The 21,552-nt window shown below is 40.8% G+C and overlaps 1 protein-coding gene across 2 annotated transcripts in view; it reads left to right on the top strand.

Moving 5' to 3' along the window:
* The window catches only part of myo18ab (myosin XVIIIA b), a 129,290-nt gene that overhangs the window by 88,494 nt on the left and 19,244 nt on the right, over positions 1–21,552 (top strand). For both annotated transcript variants that reach the window (XM_068584424.1, XM_068584422.1), the window contains 7 exons: positions 5,540–5,650; positions 6,996–7,100; positions 8,176–8,322; positions 8,713–8,826; positions 16,228–16,344; positions 18,846–18,929; positions 20,922–21,059. In XM_068584424.1, coding sequence (XP_068440525.1) covers positions 5,540–5,650; positions 6,996–7,100; positions 8,176–8,322; positions 8,713–8,826; positions 16,228–16,344; positions 18,846–18,929; positions 20,922–21,059 — 816 coding nt within the window. The remainder of the gene's footprint in view (positions 1–5,539; positions 5,651–6,995; positions 7,101–8,175; positions 8,323–8,712; positions 8,827–16,227; positions 16,345–18,845; positions 18,930–20,921; positions 21,060–21,552) is intronic.

Raw genomic sequence — 21,552 nt, 5'->3', positions numbered from 1 at the left:
ACAAAAATAAGCTGTCAAATCACAATCAGGCTAACAAGTGACAAAGCAGTTGCCTATTAACATAACAAGCAGTCATATCAGCATTATTTTGAAGTGGTGTTTGTGTCCACTTGATGAATGTGAGTAAAATAGCCACTATTATTTCAGCTCTGCTTAGCTCTCTTTATCTGCTCAATGCTCCACTATATTCAACAGCTGGTCTCTTACTGGTCTGTAACTTTGCAGTTTGTTGCTAGCAGGTAGAGTAAAAACACTGCAGAGAGGACTGAGCTGTGTCGGGAATGTGCTGCGAAAAGCCAGACGAAACTTAAAAGCTCTGTAAATCAAGGCAAGTTTATTTGTATAGCACATTTCAACAACACGGCGATTCAAAGTGCTTCACATAAAACCATTAAAACCAGACTTGAAAAACATTAAGAAAACATTAAAACAGTCAAGGAAAAAGAAAATGAATAAAAGTTGCAGTGCAGTTGAAGAAATAAAAATGTAGTAGTGAGATGCAGCAATTGAGTCTGGTTCAATTAATGACAACCTCAAACAGAAAAGTCTTCAATCTGGATTTAAAGGTGCTGAGGGTCTCAGCAGCCCTAACGTAGAACTAATGGCACCTACAAAGTGATACTTCTCTGTGGGTTTGTCCACTAAGAGCAATGTCTTTCACGTCATTCAATGGTTTTAACAAACATTGAGTATCGCAGCTGTAAATGAAGAGTTTTCCCAAAAATAATGACATGCTGATTATCAACTTGAGTTTTAACACCATCCGCATGGCCTCTATTTGATACCAAGGTGACACCCAGCAAGCAGTGTTTTCTCTGAGTAACACACAAACACTTAGAAACTGTCCTGTTAGTGTTGGGAATACAATTATGTGCTGGTTGTGTGAGTGTGTTATGAATTTTTTACTTGCACTTTCTACTTGGGTTCAAGTTTGACTTAAGTATTACAGCCCTTGCCAGTGAAACAAAATAAAGGCCTGTCTGTGTTTAGAGAAGGGCAAATGTTGTTGATAAAACTAAATGCTCACAAAATGCAAATCATATAAATCACACATGCCTTAACTTCAGAAAGCAAGAAGAAGGCTGTTTTAGAATATGATCCGATTATAGTTTCAATAACATATATACAAGCCTAGTCTAATATGTTTAATCAGTCTGGGAATTATGCTTGATTATCTTACTTTAAGGAATACTATGTATCATTGTCTGTTTGAGAGAGAGAGGTAGCACGAGGAGTGGGCTAGAGTGAATGAAGAGAGGGAGCGGTGATTTGCAGAAATAAAACGTTAATTTCATATACAGTTACGTTGTAAAGGATGAATAAAAGAATGAACACACCCACACTCCACACAACCCTGTAGGAAGATGCAGCACAGCCGGGTTTTGAAGGAATGCTGCAGGACACATGCTTTATCCTGTTAGCTGTGTTTGTGGTTTATAATCTTGACAAGTTTTCAAAAATCCAGCCCAGAAAATCCAGTCCAGTGTTGCCATCTATTTTCCAATGAAAGTAGCTGGCAGCATTATCTCCAAAAGTTGTTGAATCTAACAATTGGTCAACAGTGAGAGTCTGTCCCTTCAGACCTCCCTCCGAACTAGGTAAAGATAGCAACTTGTGAATACAATGAGTGAATAGACATAATTTGTAAACAAGTAGGTAGGTTAGTAGGACAGGTATGTAAGGTAAGGCAAGTTTATTTGTATTACACATTTCAACAACAAGGCGATTTATAGTGCTTTACATAAAAACCATTACAAGCATCAAAACATAATGCAGAGCAAAACATATAGAATTATATACACATACATACATATAGAATTTATTGAATAAAAGTTGCCCTGCAGTTTAAGAAATATAATGCAGTAGAGAGATGCAGAAATGTATATCCTTCAATCTGGTTCAATTAAAGGCAGCAGCAAACAGAAAAGTCTTCAATCTGGTTTTAAAGGAGCTGTGGAGCTTTTAGGGACCTTGTTTCAGATATGTGGACCAGAAAAGCTGAAGGCTGCTTCTCCATGTTATGTTCTGACTCTTGGAACAAAAAGTAGACCAGAACCAGACAACCTCAGGGGTCAGGATGGTTCATAAGGTAGCAGCAGATCACAAATGTATTTAGGCCCTAAACCATTCAGTGCTTTGTAAACCAGCAGCAGGATTTTAAAGTAAACTAGAAAATTTCCCAAGAAATTTTGAAAGTGTGGCTACTACTGCCGTAAGACTTCGCAATATATAGCTTTTGTTTATTACTCTGTCTTTCCTCAAAAAGTCTTGTTGTGGAGTTGGTTTGTGTGTTAAACTGATTGGCTCATATCAATCAGTGCTCTCGTCATGGTGACGAAAACCAGCGTGAAAGTCTTAAGACTGGCAGTTGGTCAGCTGACAGCTCCTCAGTTTTCTCTGGTTGCCATGGCAGCGCCAGGGAGGGGCACATGTGGTTGTCATGACTTATGGGCTCACCAGTTTCTGTCGCTGCCTCTCACTCTGTCAGTTGGTGCTCCACTCTCAAGATGAACATTCCATGGCTTACACACCCATTGTAAACTCGAATTTGTCTGAACATTTTTCCTCAACTTCAACAATAATTACATGAAAACTGTGCTAGCGATCAAAAAATGCTCAATTAGGCAAATAAACCCCAGACTTTTGTCAACGTTTTAAACTTTAATTCATTTCTCTACGTTCATTTATAGCAAGTCACTATGGGCACAAAGATGAGTGGGTTTTTTTTTTTGCTCTCTTTACGGCGAAACCCCATTCAAGTGAATAAGACAATTTCTCGCCATTTTTTGGGAAACGGCCGGTCAAATCTCTTAGAAAAGTCATAGCTCACGATTCCCGATGCAAGCCGCACGTTTTGATGTGTGTTGACGCATGTGCTGGCAACGCTGCGGAAGGAGATACGGTCCAAAGTTTTGCGTAATAATAATAAGCCCGCGGGAGAACATGAAGTGTGCTTGCAGCATGAGGTCTCTGACTCCATGCAGCTGAAGCCACGCTTAATTATTTTTTGCACAGGAAGCCAGTGCAAAGCCGTCACAACTGGAGTGATGTGATCCACTTTCCTGGTCTTAGTGAGGACTCGGGCTGCAGCGTTCTGAATCAGCTGCTGCAGCATTTTGGATTGATTTTTTTATAGAGGCCTGTGAACACATCGTTACAGTAGTCTAGTCTACTGAAGATAAATGCATAGACAAGTTTCTCCAAATCCTGTTGAGACATAAGTAGGTAGTGAGGTATCTTGGTGGATAGGTAGGTAGTAAGGTAAGTAGATATGGTAGGGAGGTAGTAAGGTAAGTAGATATGGTAGGTAGTAAGGTAGGTAGGTGGACAGGTAGGTAAGTAATATATTAGGTAGGTACGTAGCTAGTAAGTAAGGTAGGTAGTTAGTAAGTAAGGTAGTAAGGTCAGTCGGTAGGTAGATAGGTAGGTGGACAGGTAGGTAGATTGATAGCCATCCTCTCACTCTAAAAGAAAGCAAGTACTACAGATTATTTATGTACTTTAAAATTCTCAAAGACACAGGGGCCTTTCATCTTAATTGAGAAGACGTACACAAAGTCGACCTGGGAACCGCCGCCACTAAATGGCCTCGTCCCTGCTATCACTGATATTTAAGGAGGCACACACATCACTTGATACACTTATTGCACCCAGAGCATCACCCTGCTGAAGCTCGATAAGACTGGAAGTGAAGAAATTGTATCTATTGAGAACACAAGTTTAAGAGTTTCCTCCAGAGGTGTTGAGGATATAGACAACCCTGTTGTTTTAGGTACTGGTGACGAGAAGAATTATGGACGTCCAGTTTGGGTCACAGGCGCATGAGCTTGAGTGTTTATTAGACTCCGACTAACTACTGCACCGTATGTACATCTCTTCAGTACGGTTTTGTACTCCATCAGGACACGAGCACAAGGTGAACCGTAAAATGATGACATTCCTGCAAGCGGTTACATTGCTGCATAAGCAAAGCCAGGTTTAAGAATTTTACAGAGTGACCCTGCTGGAACCCTGTGTGTCAGCACCCCTGCTGTGTGACCAGGGGCCGTATTCATGAAGCTTCCTAGTTCAAAGAGTTGCTCCGAGTGACGAAACTCGAAGAACAGTCTAAGAATTTCAGACAAGAACCTCGATAAGATAAAAAAAAATGTACAAGTTCACATCCATTTATCCATTAAAAGAGATCCTAAGGTGAAACACTGTTAGGAGTAGGGACCTTTAAAGAGTCTTTTAAATAGGGGCGATTATGGGAGATTCTCCAAACGCTTAATGACACTGAGTTAATGAAGCTCTACACATCAGATCATGCAATGATTATGTCTGTCGTAGGTATTGGTGAGTAAGAAATGTTCATATTGTGATGGATAATTGGTATTTATTTTATAGATAATTTTCAATCTATGTTTAAAAGTTTTAGGTACCTAAAACAGTAGTTACTTTACCTTACATTTGTTCAGAAAATTATCATGACAAAACATATTTTTGTTAAAAAACAAACAAATAATCCTCAACAAATATAGACGCTTGTAATTATACAAGCGTCTATGCTGTCTGCCATGATGGAGAGCTAGACAGATTTTTCAAGACAGTTGTGATGATATTTACCATTATCCTGTCAAATAAAGTACAATAAAGTTATTGTGAGTGTTTTTTAATCGCTCTCCCTGATATAACGCCACATCGTGCCATCCCCAGTTTGTAGGCCACCTTGTTAAAGACATGCTCACATCTCTCACCCAACGCTATGATGCACAGAGAGCACAGAGCTGAACTCCACAATGTATTGAACATTCAGAATCTGAATATCTCATCAAACAACTATCATCTATGTAACGTCTACCTGAGCAGAAAACAGTTTGCTTCTTTTTACAGCTCTCAACAGCCGTCTCCATGTTGAGAAGATAAAGATGCCCTCAATTTAGTATTTAGCAGCTTTAAAGTCTGAGTACAGCAGGGATTTAACAAACTGCTATTTTAACAACTTAGCTGGCAGTGTGCCAGGCTTCCTACACACCAGCTCTACTTAATTACACATTATTACGGTTCCTGTGCCGTTCACCTTAGGAGTATATCTGCTAATACTACGGTCTACATTCATGCTGTCTGTTTTGTGAGCTGTTCCTAAACGATCTCCACACTGACTGATAGAAGAAAAATAATAAAAGCAACGTCTGAAAGACAAAAGTGTCAACACTCCACTGTGGTATCGCTCGCGAGTCGCGACCTAACCGGCTGGTTTAGAGAAGTGAGTGAAGAGTCAGCAGTAAGTCAATGGCAGTATGAAACGGTTAATAAATGGTGTTCTCAAACCACACAAAAACTAACTGAGCTGCAGTGATGCTCCAGACAGGAAGCCAATGTTCTCTCAGCCTGCCTCTCTGAAGTTATTCCACTATGACCAACTGTCAGACTTTATTAGCAATATTGATAATGTGTACTGTACTTTACTGAATTATATATGGAAACAGGGTTGAAATCATCTACGGCCTCCTTCAAGCCGGGGAGAGCAGAGTGTACAACGTCTGCGTTTGTCTTTCAGGCCAAGCTTCGTCTGGAGATGGAGATGGAGCGTCTGCGTCACACTCATTCCAAGGACATTGAGAGCAAAGACGATGAGGTGGAGGAGGTCAGACAGTCCTGCAGCAAGAAGGTGAGGACGTGTTTATGTAATCACTAGCCACAGAGACCGCAATGGAGAGAAACCGTACGAGGACCGAATATGAAGACAAATATGACAATGAAAACACTTCAGTGACAACAGCAAAGAGGACTGCAGCCAATGAACTGCTGAGTCTAAAGTCACTTTACAGAAGTTCTCTTCTCAGCACCACCTTACCACCCATGTCACCATGTCGAATTTACTTTTCTTCTGAATTTGAATGCATTACAAATAGATCCAGATCAGTGGCAAATGATGAAGCATCCAATCATTAAAGGCCAACTCACAAGAGACGGTGAAAGACCAATTGTGTTTCTGTGAGGCCCATATTGACTAAACGATTGGGGGGCCTGTATTCAAGATCAAGTTTTTATTTGTGATAGGCCAATATTTCTAATCCTCCCCATTTCACTGAGACACATCGCCTCATTTCTGACCTTCTCCTGTTTCAATTTGCTGTTGATTGTTTGCTGGTCAAACAAACTCATATCTGTTTTCCACAACACGAATTCAGTATAGCATAGGTATGACGTCATACTCACCACTTGTATTTGATAAATTAAGATCTAGCATGTGAACTATTTAACTCCTTGAGTCACATTTGCGTGTATGTCAGCATAATGGCTCCCATGTGGTATCAGTGGAGTAAAGTTTGTTTGATGTGTGGGTGTAGTCGGTTTGCTGTTGGTATCTGGGTGCATCTATAGCTTTGGTGCTGCTGCTAATGCTGTTTTGAATTGGCTTTGCTCTGCCATGGTGACTGCCCTCCACCAGTCAAGCCCCCATTAGCCCCTGCATCATTAGCTTTCTCCTCACGGTCTCCACACTGCGTCTTCCAGTGTCATGTCCATGGGGATGTAGTGTTTGATGATGGATTGTACTAAATAACTGCATACGGGAAGTAGACCTATAGTAATGTCTGTGTACTTCAGATGCCCACTATGCATACAAAGTACATGAATATACAAGCTACTGTAGAATGGTTATTGGTCCCCAGAGGATAAATCCCACTGACTTTGTAGATCTCATTGCTTTTTCTCCAAAGCCACCAGAAGGCATTTTCAATTATCCCGTAAAATATCTGAAAATGTATGGGATAGATTTGCACAACATTTGGTACAGTCATTAGTACAAGTCATCTTGTGAGGATAATAAGGTCAACATGTCAGGACTTTCAGGGATCTTGACATAATTGGTAATATTATTGGATAATATTCCAAAAGCTATAATAAATGTTGATCTCAGCAGTCATATGTGCACTACTTTCTGTACCCCTGTGTGACCAGACTGATCTATGGCTGTACTCATTGCTGAGTGTTTTTTTACGTGTGTCCAGATGAAGCAAATGGAAGTCCAGCTTGAAGAAGAGTACGATGAGAAGCAGAAGGTGCTAAAAGAGAAGAGAGAGCTGGAGTCCAAGCTTCTGTCAGAACAAGACAAGGTAACTACACTGTATTATGGGATGAAGCCTAGTCCAGTCCTGTTGGATAGACCATGTACAAAAACCACCTTGGTGTGATTTCTTACAGATGAAATGTTTAAACTTTAATAATATGTTTCTGTGAAATAGTACATTTAAGAGACATTAATCTTCCAACAGAACTTGATCTGTATATCTGCTCATTTCTTCTAAGTATTCCCAGCACATTATAGACAAATTGGGTGTGTGAAAGGTACCAGAATGCTCGGGAGGTTATTAGTTGTAAAGCTAGAGCACTACTGCCGTATATGTGTGTGGGTGGAGATGTGGGCATTTTATATGGTTGAAGTGAGTCATTTCAACTGAGTGAATCAAATATGTATCTGACTTTGCCGGCTGCAATTAGAGAGCCATCAGCATCAATTACCTTCAGACTGTGAATACCAGGAAACGGAGGAGAATTCTGCTGCAACCAGACCATCTGTGATCGCAGCGTATTGACTATTACCCAATGTGAGACTTCCCAATGGAGTTTTCTGTACTGACATAGGCCAACATGAAAGGTTTCGAAGGGTTACGGTTAAAGACTCCACAGAATTACTTTCCTTTTTGTTTTTTTTTAGATGTACAAGCTAATCAGAAAGGGTCAGCTGACTCGAGTTTATTCATTTGTCAATGGACAGAGAATTTATTTGAATGTATTTATATTTAAATCATTTATATTTTACATTTTTCAAACTATGCTTGAAAGTTCATGTTTGACCTTTCGTCCAGATTATTTTGTCAAACTATGATGTGTTTGATTGGAAAACAGGTAGATTTTCAAACATTTCCAAACAAAATTCACAGTGTTACTCCATTTGATCTTTAACAGAGGTAGTAAATAAGACTGCCTGTTAACTGTTAGTTATTTTAACACACAAATAAGACGGCCGTCTATTTGCAATAATGAATGGATGACAGAATCAAACAATAATGGTTTTCCATCTATAAACTATACTCTGTCTTGTATGTATCGCAATGTATGTGATCAGACATGGAGTCCGGTGCTAATCCCTGATGTATCAGTTGAAACCTAACTGAACCTTTTTCCCAGGCAAGAAGTGGTGACATGGAGACTGAAAAGCGTTTGAGGAAGGACCTGAAGAGAACCAAGGCCCTGCTGGCTGATGCCCAGATCATGTTGGATCACATAAAGAACAACGCGCCCAGCAAGAGGGAGATCGCTCAGCTCAAAAATCAGGTGCCGACATCATAAACACACAGGCTTAAAATGTCTTTACACCTTGGGGACTTCATCAATATAATTTTCACAAATATTATGTCAAAAGTACAAATATTACACAGACGAGTACTAGCCAATCAGAGCAGAGCGAGTCAGGATAAAAATATATAAGGATTCTTACTCGAAAACTGCCTATACATGTTTATTCTTGAGAATACATGTAAATGACACTACTGATACTGCTACTGCTCTTTATCTCTTTTCCAAATGTGCCATATGTAACCACCGTTCCATGAATTTGAATGGACTGGGACCAGAATCAATTGATATTTTGGTTCAGTGACTGTTCATATGATTTACATTTTGTCACTGAACGAATACACTTTCCTCCACTTGTGTCGGTTCCAGCTGGAGGAGTCTGAGTTCACCTCTGCGGCGGCAGTTAAAGCTCGTAAATCCATTGAGGTGGAGATTGAAGATCTGCACGTTCAGATGGAGGACATCTCCAAAACCAAACAGGCGGTCAGTACAGCTCGCTGGATTCTCATCTCAGCCTTTAAAAGCACTTTCCAGCAGTAACTCAACCACAAGGGGCATTCTGATCAAATGTGTGGTTACGCTTCCCCCAGCAAGTTGTTGTTAAAGAAGAGTAAAAAGCCAAAGCTTGGAAATGACCATGAGTGGTGATTTCTTTAGGCTTTTAGAGGGCGGCACCATCTGTGGTGGTAGCAGGACAGCAGTAGATCTGTCAAATCTTTGCCTTTAGCAAGAGATGAGGGGTTAGAGGACACCCTGTTTCCTCAGAATCTTCATTTTCTCCTTCTAAATTTTCCTGAAAAAACATACTTCTCTTTTTGGCTGTCATTACTTATAACATTTCTACTTCTTTAAAAAATCTATCCTAATCTTTTTTTGACCCTTTATATTTTGCTTTCCTTTTTGGCATGACGTTTTTCACTTTATGCCTTGTTCCTATGGCAATATGGTTCCACATGTCTGTGAAACTTTACTTTTCTCCGACTATTTACATTGCATCCGGAAAGTATTTACTTTTTCTATATTTTGTTATGTCACAGCCTTTTCCAAAATGGATTGAATTCATTTTTTTTCTCAATATTCTACACACCATTCCCCACACCCCATAATGACAAATGAAAAAAGCCTTAAATTGTACAAACCTATTAGAAATAAAGAATGACAACATGCACCCACCAGGCGCACGTTCTTGGCTGGATGTGAATGAATTGAAGCATCGCCCTATCCGACACGTCGGAGGGCGTCGGAGGGCGCCGAAGGTTCGTCGAGCACGTCCGGCCGAGAACATGCGCCAGGTGGGCGTATGTTCTCGGCCGACTGGGGCTCAGTGGTGAGCAGGATCGTCTTTCAATAAGAGGATTGGTGGTTTGATCCCCAGCGCCGCTAGCCCATGTCGATGTGTCCTTGAGCAAGACACTTAACCCTAAATTGCTCCCGTAGCTGCGCCTACAGTGTACAAATTTGTATGAATGGTTGATGTTACTGATGTGACACCTTGCATGGTGGCTCCTCCCATCAGTGTGTGAATGGGTGACAGTGTGTGAATCCAGTCACACTTGAAACAAGAGTTATATATAGGAATATTATAAATAGGGATATTGTTTACCTCACCGAATATGTGGATAATGCTGCTTGAATAACATGGTCAGACCATCATGCAATGGAGAACAGGAGGCATCCATTTGAAGTTAGCATTTCAGAACATTCAGTCGCATTGCGTCACCAGGCCAGGGATCGGCCCATGTAAAGGGCGTCAGTGGTCCGCGGCGATGTCGGCAACCTACCCAACCCGTCTTGAAACATGGACTAAGAAGTCTAACACACACGCGAGTCAGAGGGTCTCTGAAACCCTGTTGCGCAATAAGTGAGGCGCAGCGCGCGTGACGCGATCTCGCACCATGCTCACGTCTCCCTTTTTTGAGTGTGTCGGTCTGTGACACTTTTCTTATTACTGCGATCACAGCTGGCCTAATGGCCAACACCAGAGGCCGCCACTTCCAGAAGAACAACCATCTCTGCAGCACTCCACCAAGCAGACCTTTTTGGTTGAGTGGTCAGACGGAAGCCACTCCTCGGTAAAAAGCACATAACAGCCCGCCTGGAGTTTGACTAAAGGCACTTGAAGGAATCTTAGACCATCCATTATCCGAACCGCTTATCCTGTATTAGTGTCGTTTGGTGCTGGAGCCGATCCCAGCTGTCAATGGGCGAAGGCAGGGTACACCCTAGACAAGTCGCCAGTCCATCGCAGGGCAGACAACCATTCACATTCACATCACGAGCAATTTTGAGTCCAATTAACTTAAGCTGTATGTCTTTGGACGGAAGCCGGAGTGAACCCACCATGACACGGGGTGAACGTGCAAATAAAAAAAAAAGGTTCTGCAAAAAAGAACGGGAGAAACTTCCCAGAAATAAGTTTGCCAAGCTTGTAGCATCATACTCAGGAATACTTGAGGCTGTAATTGCTGCCAAAGGTGCTTCAACAAAGTATTGAGCAAATACTTGTGTACATGTTACATTTTCGTTTTTTATTTTTAATAGATTTGCAAAAATTCCCTCAAAACTTCCTTCACTTTGTCATGATGTTGAGTTGTGTGTAGAATGTTGAGGAAAAACAATTAATTTAAATAATTTTGGAATAAGGCTGTAACATAACAAAATGTGGAAAAGTGAAGGGCTGTGAATACTTTCCGGATGCACTGTATTTACCCTCAATCTTACTTTCTGTAATCTCTTTTTGCTTTCTCTCTTTATTACACATTAATCAATTATATTGAAAAGGTTGATTACATGTTTCAGGAAGCTGGATATGTGAATTAAAAGGTAAAGATATTTGAGTTAACCCAGCTGCAGGTCATCAGGAATGATGTATAGAGGAGGCTGTTACCTGAAGTCCATTTGTTTGTCTTTTCTTTCTTGTACCCCTGAACAGAAAAGATGTAGTGAATGAGGATGTGTATGTGCACATACTGGAAATGTTACTGTCAGCTCTTTTCAAAAACTGTTTTTAAATGAACTGGGGAAGAACTTACTGCTCTCAGAACAGCTTACATATGAGCAGCATTTTGCCAACAGAATATGTATCGCCCTTTTTTTTATCTCCAAATATAATCAATTAATGCATTTAACCACGCATCCAAACAAACCTGAAAACATATATATATATATATATATATATATATATATATATATATATATACATACATACATACATACATACATACATACATACATATATATATATATATATATATATATATATATATATATATATATATATATATATATATATATATATATATATATATACATACATACATACATACATACATATATGGGCATTATGTAGTGTTGTTGATATTTTAGTGCAAATGGTAAATGGACTTACATTTGTCCTTTTATTTAGTCCTTTTACCAGCCACAAGAAAAATCCCCATTCGAGCAATTAGCATAGGCTAATTGAGAGGGTAATGGCCACCATGAACGTTAAAATCAAAAAAGTCTGGCTACATGTTGAAATATAGAAGACCCATTCAGCATTTTATTTGGTGCTTTGTATCTTCCTTAACTGTAGCATGAAAGCATGGCGGAATTGGCAAGCTTAGTGAGTAAGTTGATACTTCATCTATACTTCATCTACACACTCTTGTCACAGCGTGGGAAAGCACACTGCTCTCACCGCATGTTGTAATTCCGCATGTTGTAATGTGCCACAGAAAAGAGGCGTGTGCCGTGTTAGGGTGGTTACGCTACAACAGTTTTGTCAAATGAGCCGATAACAGATGCGACTAAGCTTTACTTAACTTAAGGCATTATTTTGAGTGAGTGTCAGACATTAGTTTCCCACTTCCATCCCAATAACCTCTCCATGCAGTTTATTCTTTATTTTGAGGGTGTTTATTGGTCAGGGCCATGCACAGCTTCATCCGAGTTATCATTTTGGTTTTGTATCAGGTGGTTTGGAGAAGCTTTCCACACAAATGCATCCTAATGTTTTCTCCAAAAGACATGATCCATTTTGTAGAAGGAGAAAAGGATAAGATGAAAGCTTAACCTGCTGTTTGTTTTGAAATGGTGTCTTTGAGGATGACCTCTGCAGCAAACATCTAGCCTGCTGGGGAAGTAGGAGACTGCCAGAATGACAGAAATGATTACTATATAAATGGAGTGTTTTCCAATGCCTCCTCAACCACATCATACATTGCAATTCAACCAAGATAAAATCATGCAAATAACATATATTTCAGATGGTTTGCTCTTTTTAACATCTTCCCGCCGTTCTATCGTAATAATTGCGGAGTTTTAAGAAAATTGTCTTGCATGTTTCCAGCAGCTTCATGTTTCCAGAGAGGCACAGCAACCTGAGAGTAAAAAAGGAGGGAAAAATCAAACAAAGAGGGTTGAAATTGCACTGGCAGCCTATTGTTGAATATGTTCAATGAAAGTTTGATGCTTTTGACTGTCACGTTTTTTCGAGAGTCCATCAATAAATGTTCCCCACACTGCAGAGGATGAGCTGCTTTTAAAGCTATTATTAGCACTCAGTGAGGCCAACAGTGTATTTTATGAGGAAAAGTGTGATATGTAAATGAATTTGCCCCAGATTCCACATGGGTATTTTTAGATACTGAAGTGCACCTTGATATGTCTCAGCAGTGGGTGGTTTTAATATAAATAGATGAGGAATAAATAAATCTTAGCATCAAAATAAGGATTTGGATGATGAGGTTTCTTTTGATTCCGTGATTTGAGTTCATTCTTCTTCCTGTTTGGACCGTTTCTAAATTAGATGGATGCTACAGTGTGAGCTCTACCAGTGCCTGACTCCTCAACTACTCGCTATGTGTCGGGAATGTTAAGGGCGATATACACTCTTGCAACTACAACTGCGGCTGGCCACGAAGTTGGATTGACAGACTCGTTTTGGTTTATGGTTCCCGTGCCTTTTCCATACGCCAGAACAGTAGGTGGCCCAACGACCGTTTAGAGTCGACCTGCACACCGCCGTTTACCAATATCTTCCTCCAGGAATTCACCGCCATCTGCGTGTCCTTATACTCCGTTTAAAGATAGGTTATATAAATGCTCATATTTGCGGACCTCTTTCGCCAAACGTTCTTCAACGGGATCCATTGTTTGTGTTTCTGCTATAGCTTTTAAAAACAGCGGTATTATGCTATAAAACTGCAAATGCAAGACTCAGAAAGGATGTGGTTAGCAGCCCAATCACAGCTTGCGGGCCTCACGTAGCTTTGTCAGATTGTTAGAAATTTTGGGTGATGCACGCAAGATGGCTGATGGGACTACGCAAGGGGGCCTTTGCGTGTCTTGCTTGCGTCTCTGCGTAAAACCCGAGTATAAATGACCTTTTACTCGCCCCTGACAGGGGGCTTGGCTTATCTCCGTAAAAACAGTTACCGTTTTCGCCATCCACCATAGAAATAACCACGAGTTCTACTTTATACTTGTTGTGTAAATTCCACATAGTGTTAACATCAAACTCCACAACGTCGTCTGAATGACAGCCGCTGTCAGTGGTACTTTAGGCAGACAAACAGCAGTTTGATTCAACAACGACAAGATGGCGGTGATGATGGGCAGAGCTTCTCAACAATGATTGGCTTACACCACGCGTTAAATGCGCTGTTCAAGCCGCCAGGACGAAAATTTGCCTTTTTGCAACCGTTCACATCTGTGCATTGACTTCAAATTGACTTTTTCAAATTAGCAATGCTTTTGGTGTTAACGCAGCATTAGCATGCTTGGTTGAAAATGTGGTGGCTGATATTGAACCGCAATGGTTTCTTGGCAAATAAGACATACAGCCTTTGAAAAAATATTTGGCAATCCACTTGGTACTCAATGTCGACTTTTCTTTTCTTTGGTCCACTCATTGTTACAGAAGGGCTCAATGCAGGAGGCTGGCAGGACACTGGCAGATAGAACCCATACATCACATGAGTACGCAGAGTGGCGCATGTGGGTCTGATGTGCCTTCGTTATGCAGAGAAAAATTACTCTGTATGCAGCTGTCAGTTTATTTTACAATTTTAAAACTCTTGTAGTACGAACCCTGTCTCCGGCGACAGAAAGTGACATGCTAAATTCAAATTACTGTAACTCTTTCAAAGTTAATGCTTTACAACTTAATTCCAATGGATTCTGAATACTAAGAAGCGGCGCTTTCCAGTGGTATGCGGTACATTACGGTAATCGTAAAAGAACGTGGCACGCTTGCCTGTAGGGCCTGTGGGGGAGGGGTGGAAGTGAGCAGCACACAGAGCAACAGGCTGTAGTTTGCCCACCCCTGCTCTAGCCTCTAGTTGGGCCGATGGATAAAGCTGGTGTTGATGAGAGGCGCTGAGTGGCGCTCTGCTCTGGGAAAAGGCTCTGCTGTGCATACAGTTAAAGCATGATTTATAACTGTGTATGGCAAAGGTATAGATTTACTTTCTAAATGTATACAATGAAAACATCAGTGTGCCTAGAACATATAGATGACCTAAAATCTATATATTATATATAGATATTAGTGGTGTGGGAAGAGAAAAGTGATCTACATGCTATATGCTTTTGAATTCAGATGAATAATGATGATGGTGATAATAAGAATGTTACTATTAATCCCGATAAATAATTAAGTTAAAGATGCACATTCATCTAATTGTATTCTATCAAAATGGAATGGCCCAGACTGTTTAATTTATAAATTAGTTTGTATTTATTTTCAAGCCAAGACATCTGGTGTAGTCAAGGCATAGTCTCTGAATGTTTTGAATCCTCAAGTTTTACTTGTTGCTTTCTTAGCTTTCGGTCTTTGCTTTTTTGGAACTAGAAGTGACACGAGAGGGAGGAGCGAATTGGACACGATTTTTTAAGGGGACCAAAATGTTACTATTTACTTCCATGAAGTAAAACCACAATGTGAAAGGGTTAAATATTTAAAAAGAAAATACCATAAACTCTCAGACAGGACAACACTGTGTTACAAGCCTGTCAATCAGCTTGTAGCCTGCCTCAAGCATCCCCTGCTTTAAGGTCTCTAAATGGAACATAATTTACTAAATGAACATCATGCTGTATTGAAGAAGACTTGAAACTAGAGATTGGGATCAAAAAGATGAAATCACAAAACCTTCTGCATCCTTCATCCATCAGTTAATAAAGGTCTTGTTAGATCAAGAATCAGAGCTAATATTTTATTTGTCACGGTGGCAACAAAACACTGCTTTTGTTCCGCTGTGGTTTTTTTTGTTGGTGCTATTCCACTGTATTACTATTGTAGAGTAGAGAAATGGGATTCTTCCAGAGGACTGGTAATACAATGTGCTATTTGTATCAATGTCTGTGTTCAGTAGATGTTGTGAGATGCATTTGGTCTGCCTTATATGTGATCTTTTTATTTTTTATGACCTTAAAGATGGGATCCTTCTTTGAGGTAATTTTCTTAAAACTTGATGTTTTTTTCGTCACTAGCAGCGCTTCACACAATATTATTTGAGTGCTGCTGCCCAGTGACTTTGCTTATAACCAGAGACATGTACTATATCACCTTTTGACTTTTAAATGTCACGACTAAGATCTGTTAACTCCGAACTGTACGTGTACATGTACTAGCAGCTCTTGTTGGCTGGAAGGAAGGCCGTGCTAAATTATATTGTTCTCTACGAAAAGCTTTTCTCATAGGTAGTTGGGAATTTATCAAATTTGTTTTATTAAGAATATTATACATTTGAACACCAATATATTTGATTCAAAATGATTTAAGAGCTCAGTGTGAAGCACAGATCCTATTGGTGGGCTGTCTTTTGTCAAGTCTAATTTAGTTTCACACAGCTGATTTGAACTATTTACGAAGCTCTTGATTTCCTTGGTGTCCTTCAGCTGGAGGAGCAGCTGAGTCGTCTGCAGAGGGAGAAGAATGACCTGCAGTCCAGGATGGAGGAGGACCAGGAGGACCTGAACGAGCTGATGAAGAAGCACAAGGCTGCTGTGTCTCAGGTCAGTGTTCTCCTCTTCCTGCAGAGACCCCAATAACATTATGGCCTAAATTACTTTAGCCAATTAAGGCTTCCATTTCTTTATGCAGCCTAATCATTTAAATTATTAATGAATCCCATTTTAAAAGGAAATTATGAAAATGAATATTTATTACAAAAATCATTAACAAAAAGTCTTTGACCTTTTGTCTGTCATATTCCATATCACAATGAACTGGCTACTTACTTTTACAGACATTTACAGTTTCCTTTCAATGATTACTTAAAATAAAGACCGAAATAGCATCCACAGGAACTAAAACTCATACACACAAGCAGCAGTTATTGAGCTTGGACACATTTCATTGCATTTAAAACCAAGACGCACTGAAGTGTCTCGTCTCAAGCAATACCAAAAAGTGTTGTTTGGTTGTTTGGCTCATTTATGTGGAGGATTATAAGATTTTCTTTTCAAAAGACAATATAAAAATATCGGTTTTCTGTGTTCATGGATGTGCAAAAGAAAAGCTAAACAAAGACCCACTAATAGAGAAACAGCACATCCCTGCAGTTACTGTATAAACAATGTCCCTCAACAGAGAACCTATAAGTGATTCCCATAAACAACCAGTGCAGTATTGATCAGTGCTACATCTGATATGTATGTTAGCAATACATCCGAGTCATCCATCAGGAAACACATGGCTGTAGGAGCGAGCTCAATTTGTGGCACCGGCACTTCATCGAGGCATGTACGGTTTTCACCGCAGATGCCACAAATTAAGTAGAGGCACTTCCGGTTCACTTCCGGTTCCCACCTCAGATGCCGGTGCATCTTGAGTAGTTGCCGCTAATTCCACAAGATGCCGGGGCATTTGCCACAGTTTTTAAGTCGTGGCACCGGCAACTCGTGGAGCGCTTGTGTCAGACCTGTTTTCAGTAGGTCACTGGTCTTTCCTTGGGCAAAAATAACCCTGTGCTTTTATTTTGGGCACCTGAATTGGGAACCGGAAGTAACGCCACGTAATTAGTGGCAACTGATCGTATATGCAGGGGCACTAATAATAATAATAATAATAATAATAATGTAATAATCACAAATAATAATGTAGCCGATTGTTCCTCTTGTGCCTATACTATGTAATAATAATAAAATAACAACCCGATGCTTCGTCAGTTCAGCCAAGCCGGCAACTACTTTATTTGTCTTTCTCCTATCACTTGAAACATTTCTCTCCACCTCTCTTTTCGTTTTCCCCCTTCAGAATAAAAGCAGAAACGTACAATCGAACACTACTTCCTAGAGCGCAACGCAAATACACAATACAATATCTTACAGTTGCAAACTATCACAAATAGTCTGGTGTGTAAACTCACGCAAGTAGAGAGTGCACTCTACTGCATTAAAAATGTCCTTCAAAATAAAAGCACAAGTTTATTTTTGCCCATGCAAAGACCCGTGACTCACTGAAAATGGGTTTGACACCAGCATTCTACGAGGTGCCAGTAACAACACTTAAAAACTAGTGGTAAATGCCAGGGCATCTCGTAGAATAAGTGCCAACTGATCGAGATGCCCCGGCATTTGAGGAGGGAACCGGAAGTGAACAAGAAGTGCCTCTACATAATTCGCGGCATCTTAGATGGAAACAGGACATGCCTCTATGAGGTGCCGGTGGCACGAATTGAGCTGGCCCTCTCTTACGCATGGGGGATGTTGACAGCAGAGCTTTGTCCAACATATCGGAGACCTGATGTGTCAACATTGCCCACACACACACTCTCTGCTCTCTCTCTCTCTCTCTCTCTCTCTCTCTCTCTCTCTCTCTCTCTCTCTCTCTCTCTCTCTCTCTCACAGACAGGTTTCACAAATCATTTAAAAAATCTTTGAAAAAGCTAAAATCCCAGCATCAAGCTTTACATTAAATCGGTTAAACCGTTCTTCTCTGCCAATTGAGAGGGTTTTGAAAAGCGGCAGTGTTTGGCTAGCTTCCATTAGTATTAAAGTCAACGTACATGCAGATGAATAGCAAAGAGGAAATGAAAGTGGAGTAAAAGTGCTTCCTTTCCATTGCTGATGGAATGATGAGTGATCTGCCTCCAATGGCTGCAAATGAATTCATCCTTCCGGTCTAAAGTGAAGCAGCTGAATTCCCTGTGGGAGCGGCTGTAGCAGAGTGCTTCATCTACTGTGAGGAAGAGCTCAAATATTTCACACCGGTCACACTGAAATTAGATTCATTGATATGCTTTCAACAGACTAAAAGAATGTTTCCAGCGGAGTTATTTGTCTATGTAATACCACTGTGTCATTGTGTTTAACACATGTTTTATTGTTTGGAGTTTAATGGATTTAGATTTTGTTTTTAGCATTCTCGCGGTATGTGAAGCCTGTACACTGAATAATTCATATACTTCGGATCATGTATTCTGCCATCATATTGAAAGATAAAAGAAAAATATGATTAATATCAAACTAATGTATTATGTTGCTTACTGACTTGCGTTTTTTTGTGGTTTCAGTCGGCCCAGAACCTGGCTCAGATCAGTGACCTACAAGCCCAGCTGGAAGAGGCCCTTAAGGAGAAGCAGGAGGTTCAGGAGAAGGTAGGTGATAGTTTCTTGCTCTCAGCATACCACTGATGTGACAAGGGCATCCAGTTAAAATCTGTATTCCATCTAAAATCACAATTAAACAGGCAGAGAGAGAGAGTGTGTGAAAACTGTCAGCTTTAAAACATATTCGTCAGACCAGAGAAGGTAGCCAGCAGGATGAGTGAACTGTAATTTATACATGTATTTCACATACATGGTGGGCTCAGTAACCATTTGGAAAATAGCCTTCATAAGTTCATTCTATTAAAATGCAGCAATGATTAGTGAGCTCCTTTTGTGTTGCAAGCAGTGGCAGTTTTGGGCACAGGCGAACCCTTTTTCATGACACGAGGGGGGCGGCACAAAAAAAAAAATCATCTGGGTGGTGAAACGTTTTTTCATTATCTATCATATCACTGTGTGGGGATTGGTAAATTGGCACCCCCTGCTTGCTAATAAGGTGCCATCTACAGATCAAGGGCTCTCAAGTTTTAAAGACAGGCAAGAGTGACATATATCCCCCGGCAGGCGTTGACGGGAGGGTGTAAGGTGGAAGGAGGTGACGATGACAAATACGCGACACGCGGGCGGACAGCTCTAGTCCCGCCTGTCATTACATCTTACCAAGATACAACAGAAACAAAAGATATGTTTTTCTGATTGGCTATTTGTGTATAATTACAGACCTATAATTCCTGCACGTTTTTGTTTTTTCTGAATTGTGTGAAATGGGGCTGCACGGTGGAGGGGCTGCACGGTGGTGTAGTGGCTAGCACTGACGCTTCACAGCAAGAGGGTCTGTAGTTCAGATTCCGGTCTGGGCGGGGTTTGGATACTGGTTCTGGCAGGTCCATCTGTGTGGAGTTTGCATGTTCTCGTGGCAGCCTGAGTTCTCTCCGGGTTCTCCAGCTTCCTCCCACAGTCCAAAGACATGCTGTATAGGTTAATTGGACTCTAAATTGCCCGTAAGTGTGAATGTGAGCATGAATAGTTGTCTGTTTCTATGTCTGCCCTGTGATGGACTGGAGACTTGTCTATGGTGCACCCTGCCTTCGCCCCTTGACAGGTGGGACCGGCTCCAGCGCCCCGCGATCCTAATGAGGATAAGCGGTTCAGATAATGGATGGATGGATGGATGGATAATATAAATGGGTAATACAAAATGATTATGTGTCACCAAGGGCAAGGTGAATTGGTTTAGTCTTAACTTCTGTTGGGGGATGGGAAATGGGTGGGGTGCAAATTTACATGTAGAACCGCCACTGGTTGCTTAGGTTCTTTACCAAACTAAACTGGCCTCTAAAATCTCAGGCTGTATTGTAAAAGAGAGGCATTTAAATAAAATAGATGTTTTTTTAAAGCAAGTGGAGTGACGTATTTAAGTATGTGTGCTTGTTGTTGATGGTTGCTGTAATGAGGGACTGTTCTTTATCTTTTCAATGACTTTTTTGTTATCGGGTACACCAGATCAGAACTGAGTTGTGTCCTTATACGTGCGTGTCCACACTACACACGTCGATGTAATCTGCCTCATTAGACAGTGATCGGATATATTTCGTGATCAGTTGACCACGGTCTATGACTATGACTAATCTGGCTTTTGGATACTTTAATCTAAACAAATGTAATGGACCTGTACTTGTATAGCGCTTTTCTAGTCTTCCGAGCACTCAAAGCACTTTAACACTACATGACATCACTCACCCATTCACACCCATTTACACACTCATGGGAGGAGCCTCTATGCAAAGTGCCACATCAGTAACATTAACCATTCATACTCCCGAGGCGCAGCTATGGGAGCAATTTAGGGTTATGTGTCTTGCCCATGGACGCATCGACATGGGCTAGCGACGCCGGGGATCGAACCACCAATCCTCTGATTGAAAGACAATCCTGCTCACAACTGAGCCACAGTCGGCAATAAAAGCTCTGTTTATATTCTGGCCTATGGTTCTCACTCACACATATAGTGACTTGAATATGTGTCTGTTTGTGTCTTAGTTGCAAGCCCTCCAGAGCAAGCTGGAATTCCAGGAGCAGTCCATGGTGGAGAAATCCCTCGTCAGCCGGCAGGAGGCCAAGATCCGCGAGCTGGAGACCAAGTTGGAGTTTGAGAAGACCCAGGTCAAGCGCCTGGAGGTGAGAGCTAAAGAGAGGTGGATGAGTGCTGGTGTTCGTAGGCAGCTGATTGAAGGAACATGTGTAAATCATGTGAAGAGGTGGGAGGTTGATGTGTGCTCCTGAGGTCAGAGGTGGACTGCAGAGACAGAGATAACTCATGATAACATGCACATAAATGGCAGCACACATACTGCATCTCGAGAACATTCCAGACCACAGTTAGACATCCCTGCTTTACTTTCTCCTTTAGCATTTGTTATTGTGTCATTTTCACATTATTTTCTGCTTTTGCCTGAGATAAAAAGCACAAGTGAAGTCTAAAGGTTACCATCTGTACGCTCTCAGGAAGGAATTGAAATTTTCTCTCGCCGACTGATAAAAATGACCCAACGCTTAATTCTGCAGCTACAGTTTAGTAATTACTAGCTGTGCAATGTGCTCACCTCCAGTCACACTCCCTCTGCTCATTGCCCTCCAAAGTCAAAATAACAATATTTATTTATTAAATGTG

The sequence above is a fragment of the Clinocottus analis genome, unplaced genomic scaffold (genome assembly GCF_023055335.1).
Source record: "Clinocottus analis isolate CAN_PGR_092001 unplaced genomic scaffold, fCliAna1.0.p SCAF_2, whole genome shotgun sequence".
In the NCBI taxonomy this organism is placed as follows: Eukaryota; Metazoa; Chordata; class Actinopteri; order Perciformes; family Cottidae; genus Clinocottus; species Clinocottus analis.
This window is presented reverse-complemented; position numbering and strand designations above follow the sequence as displayed.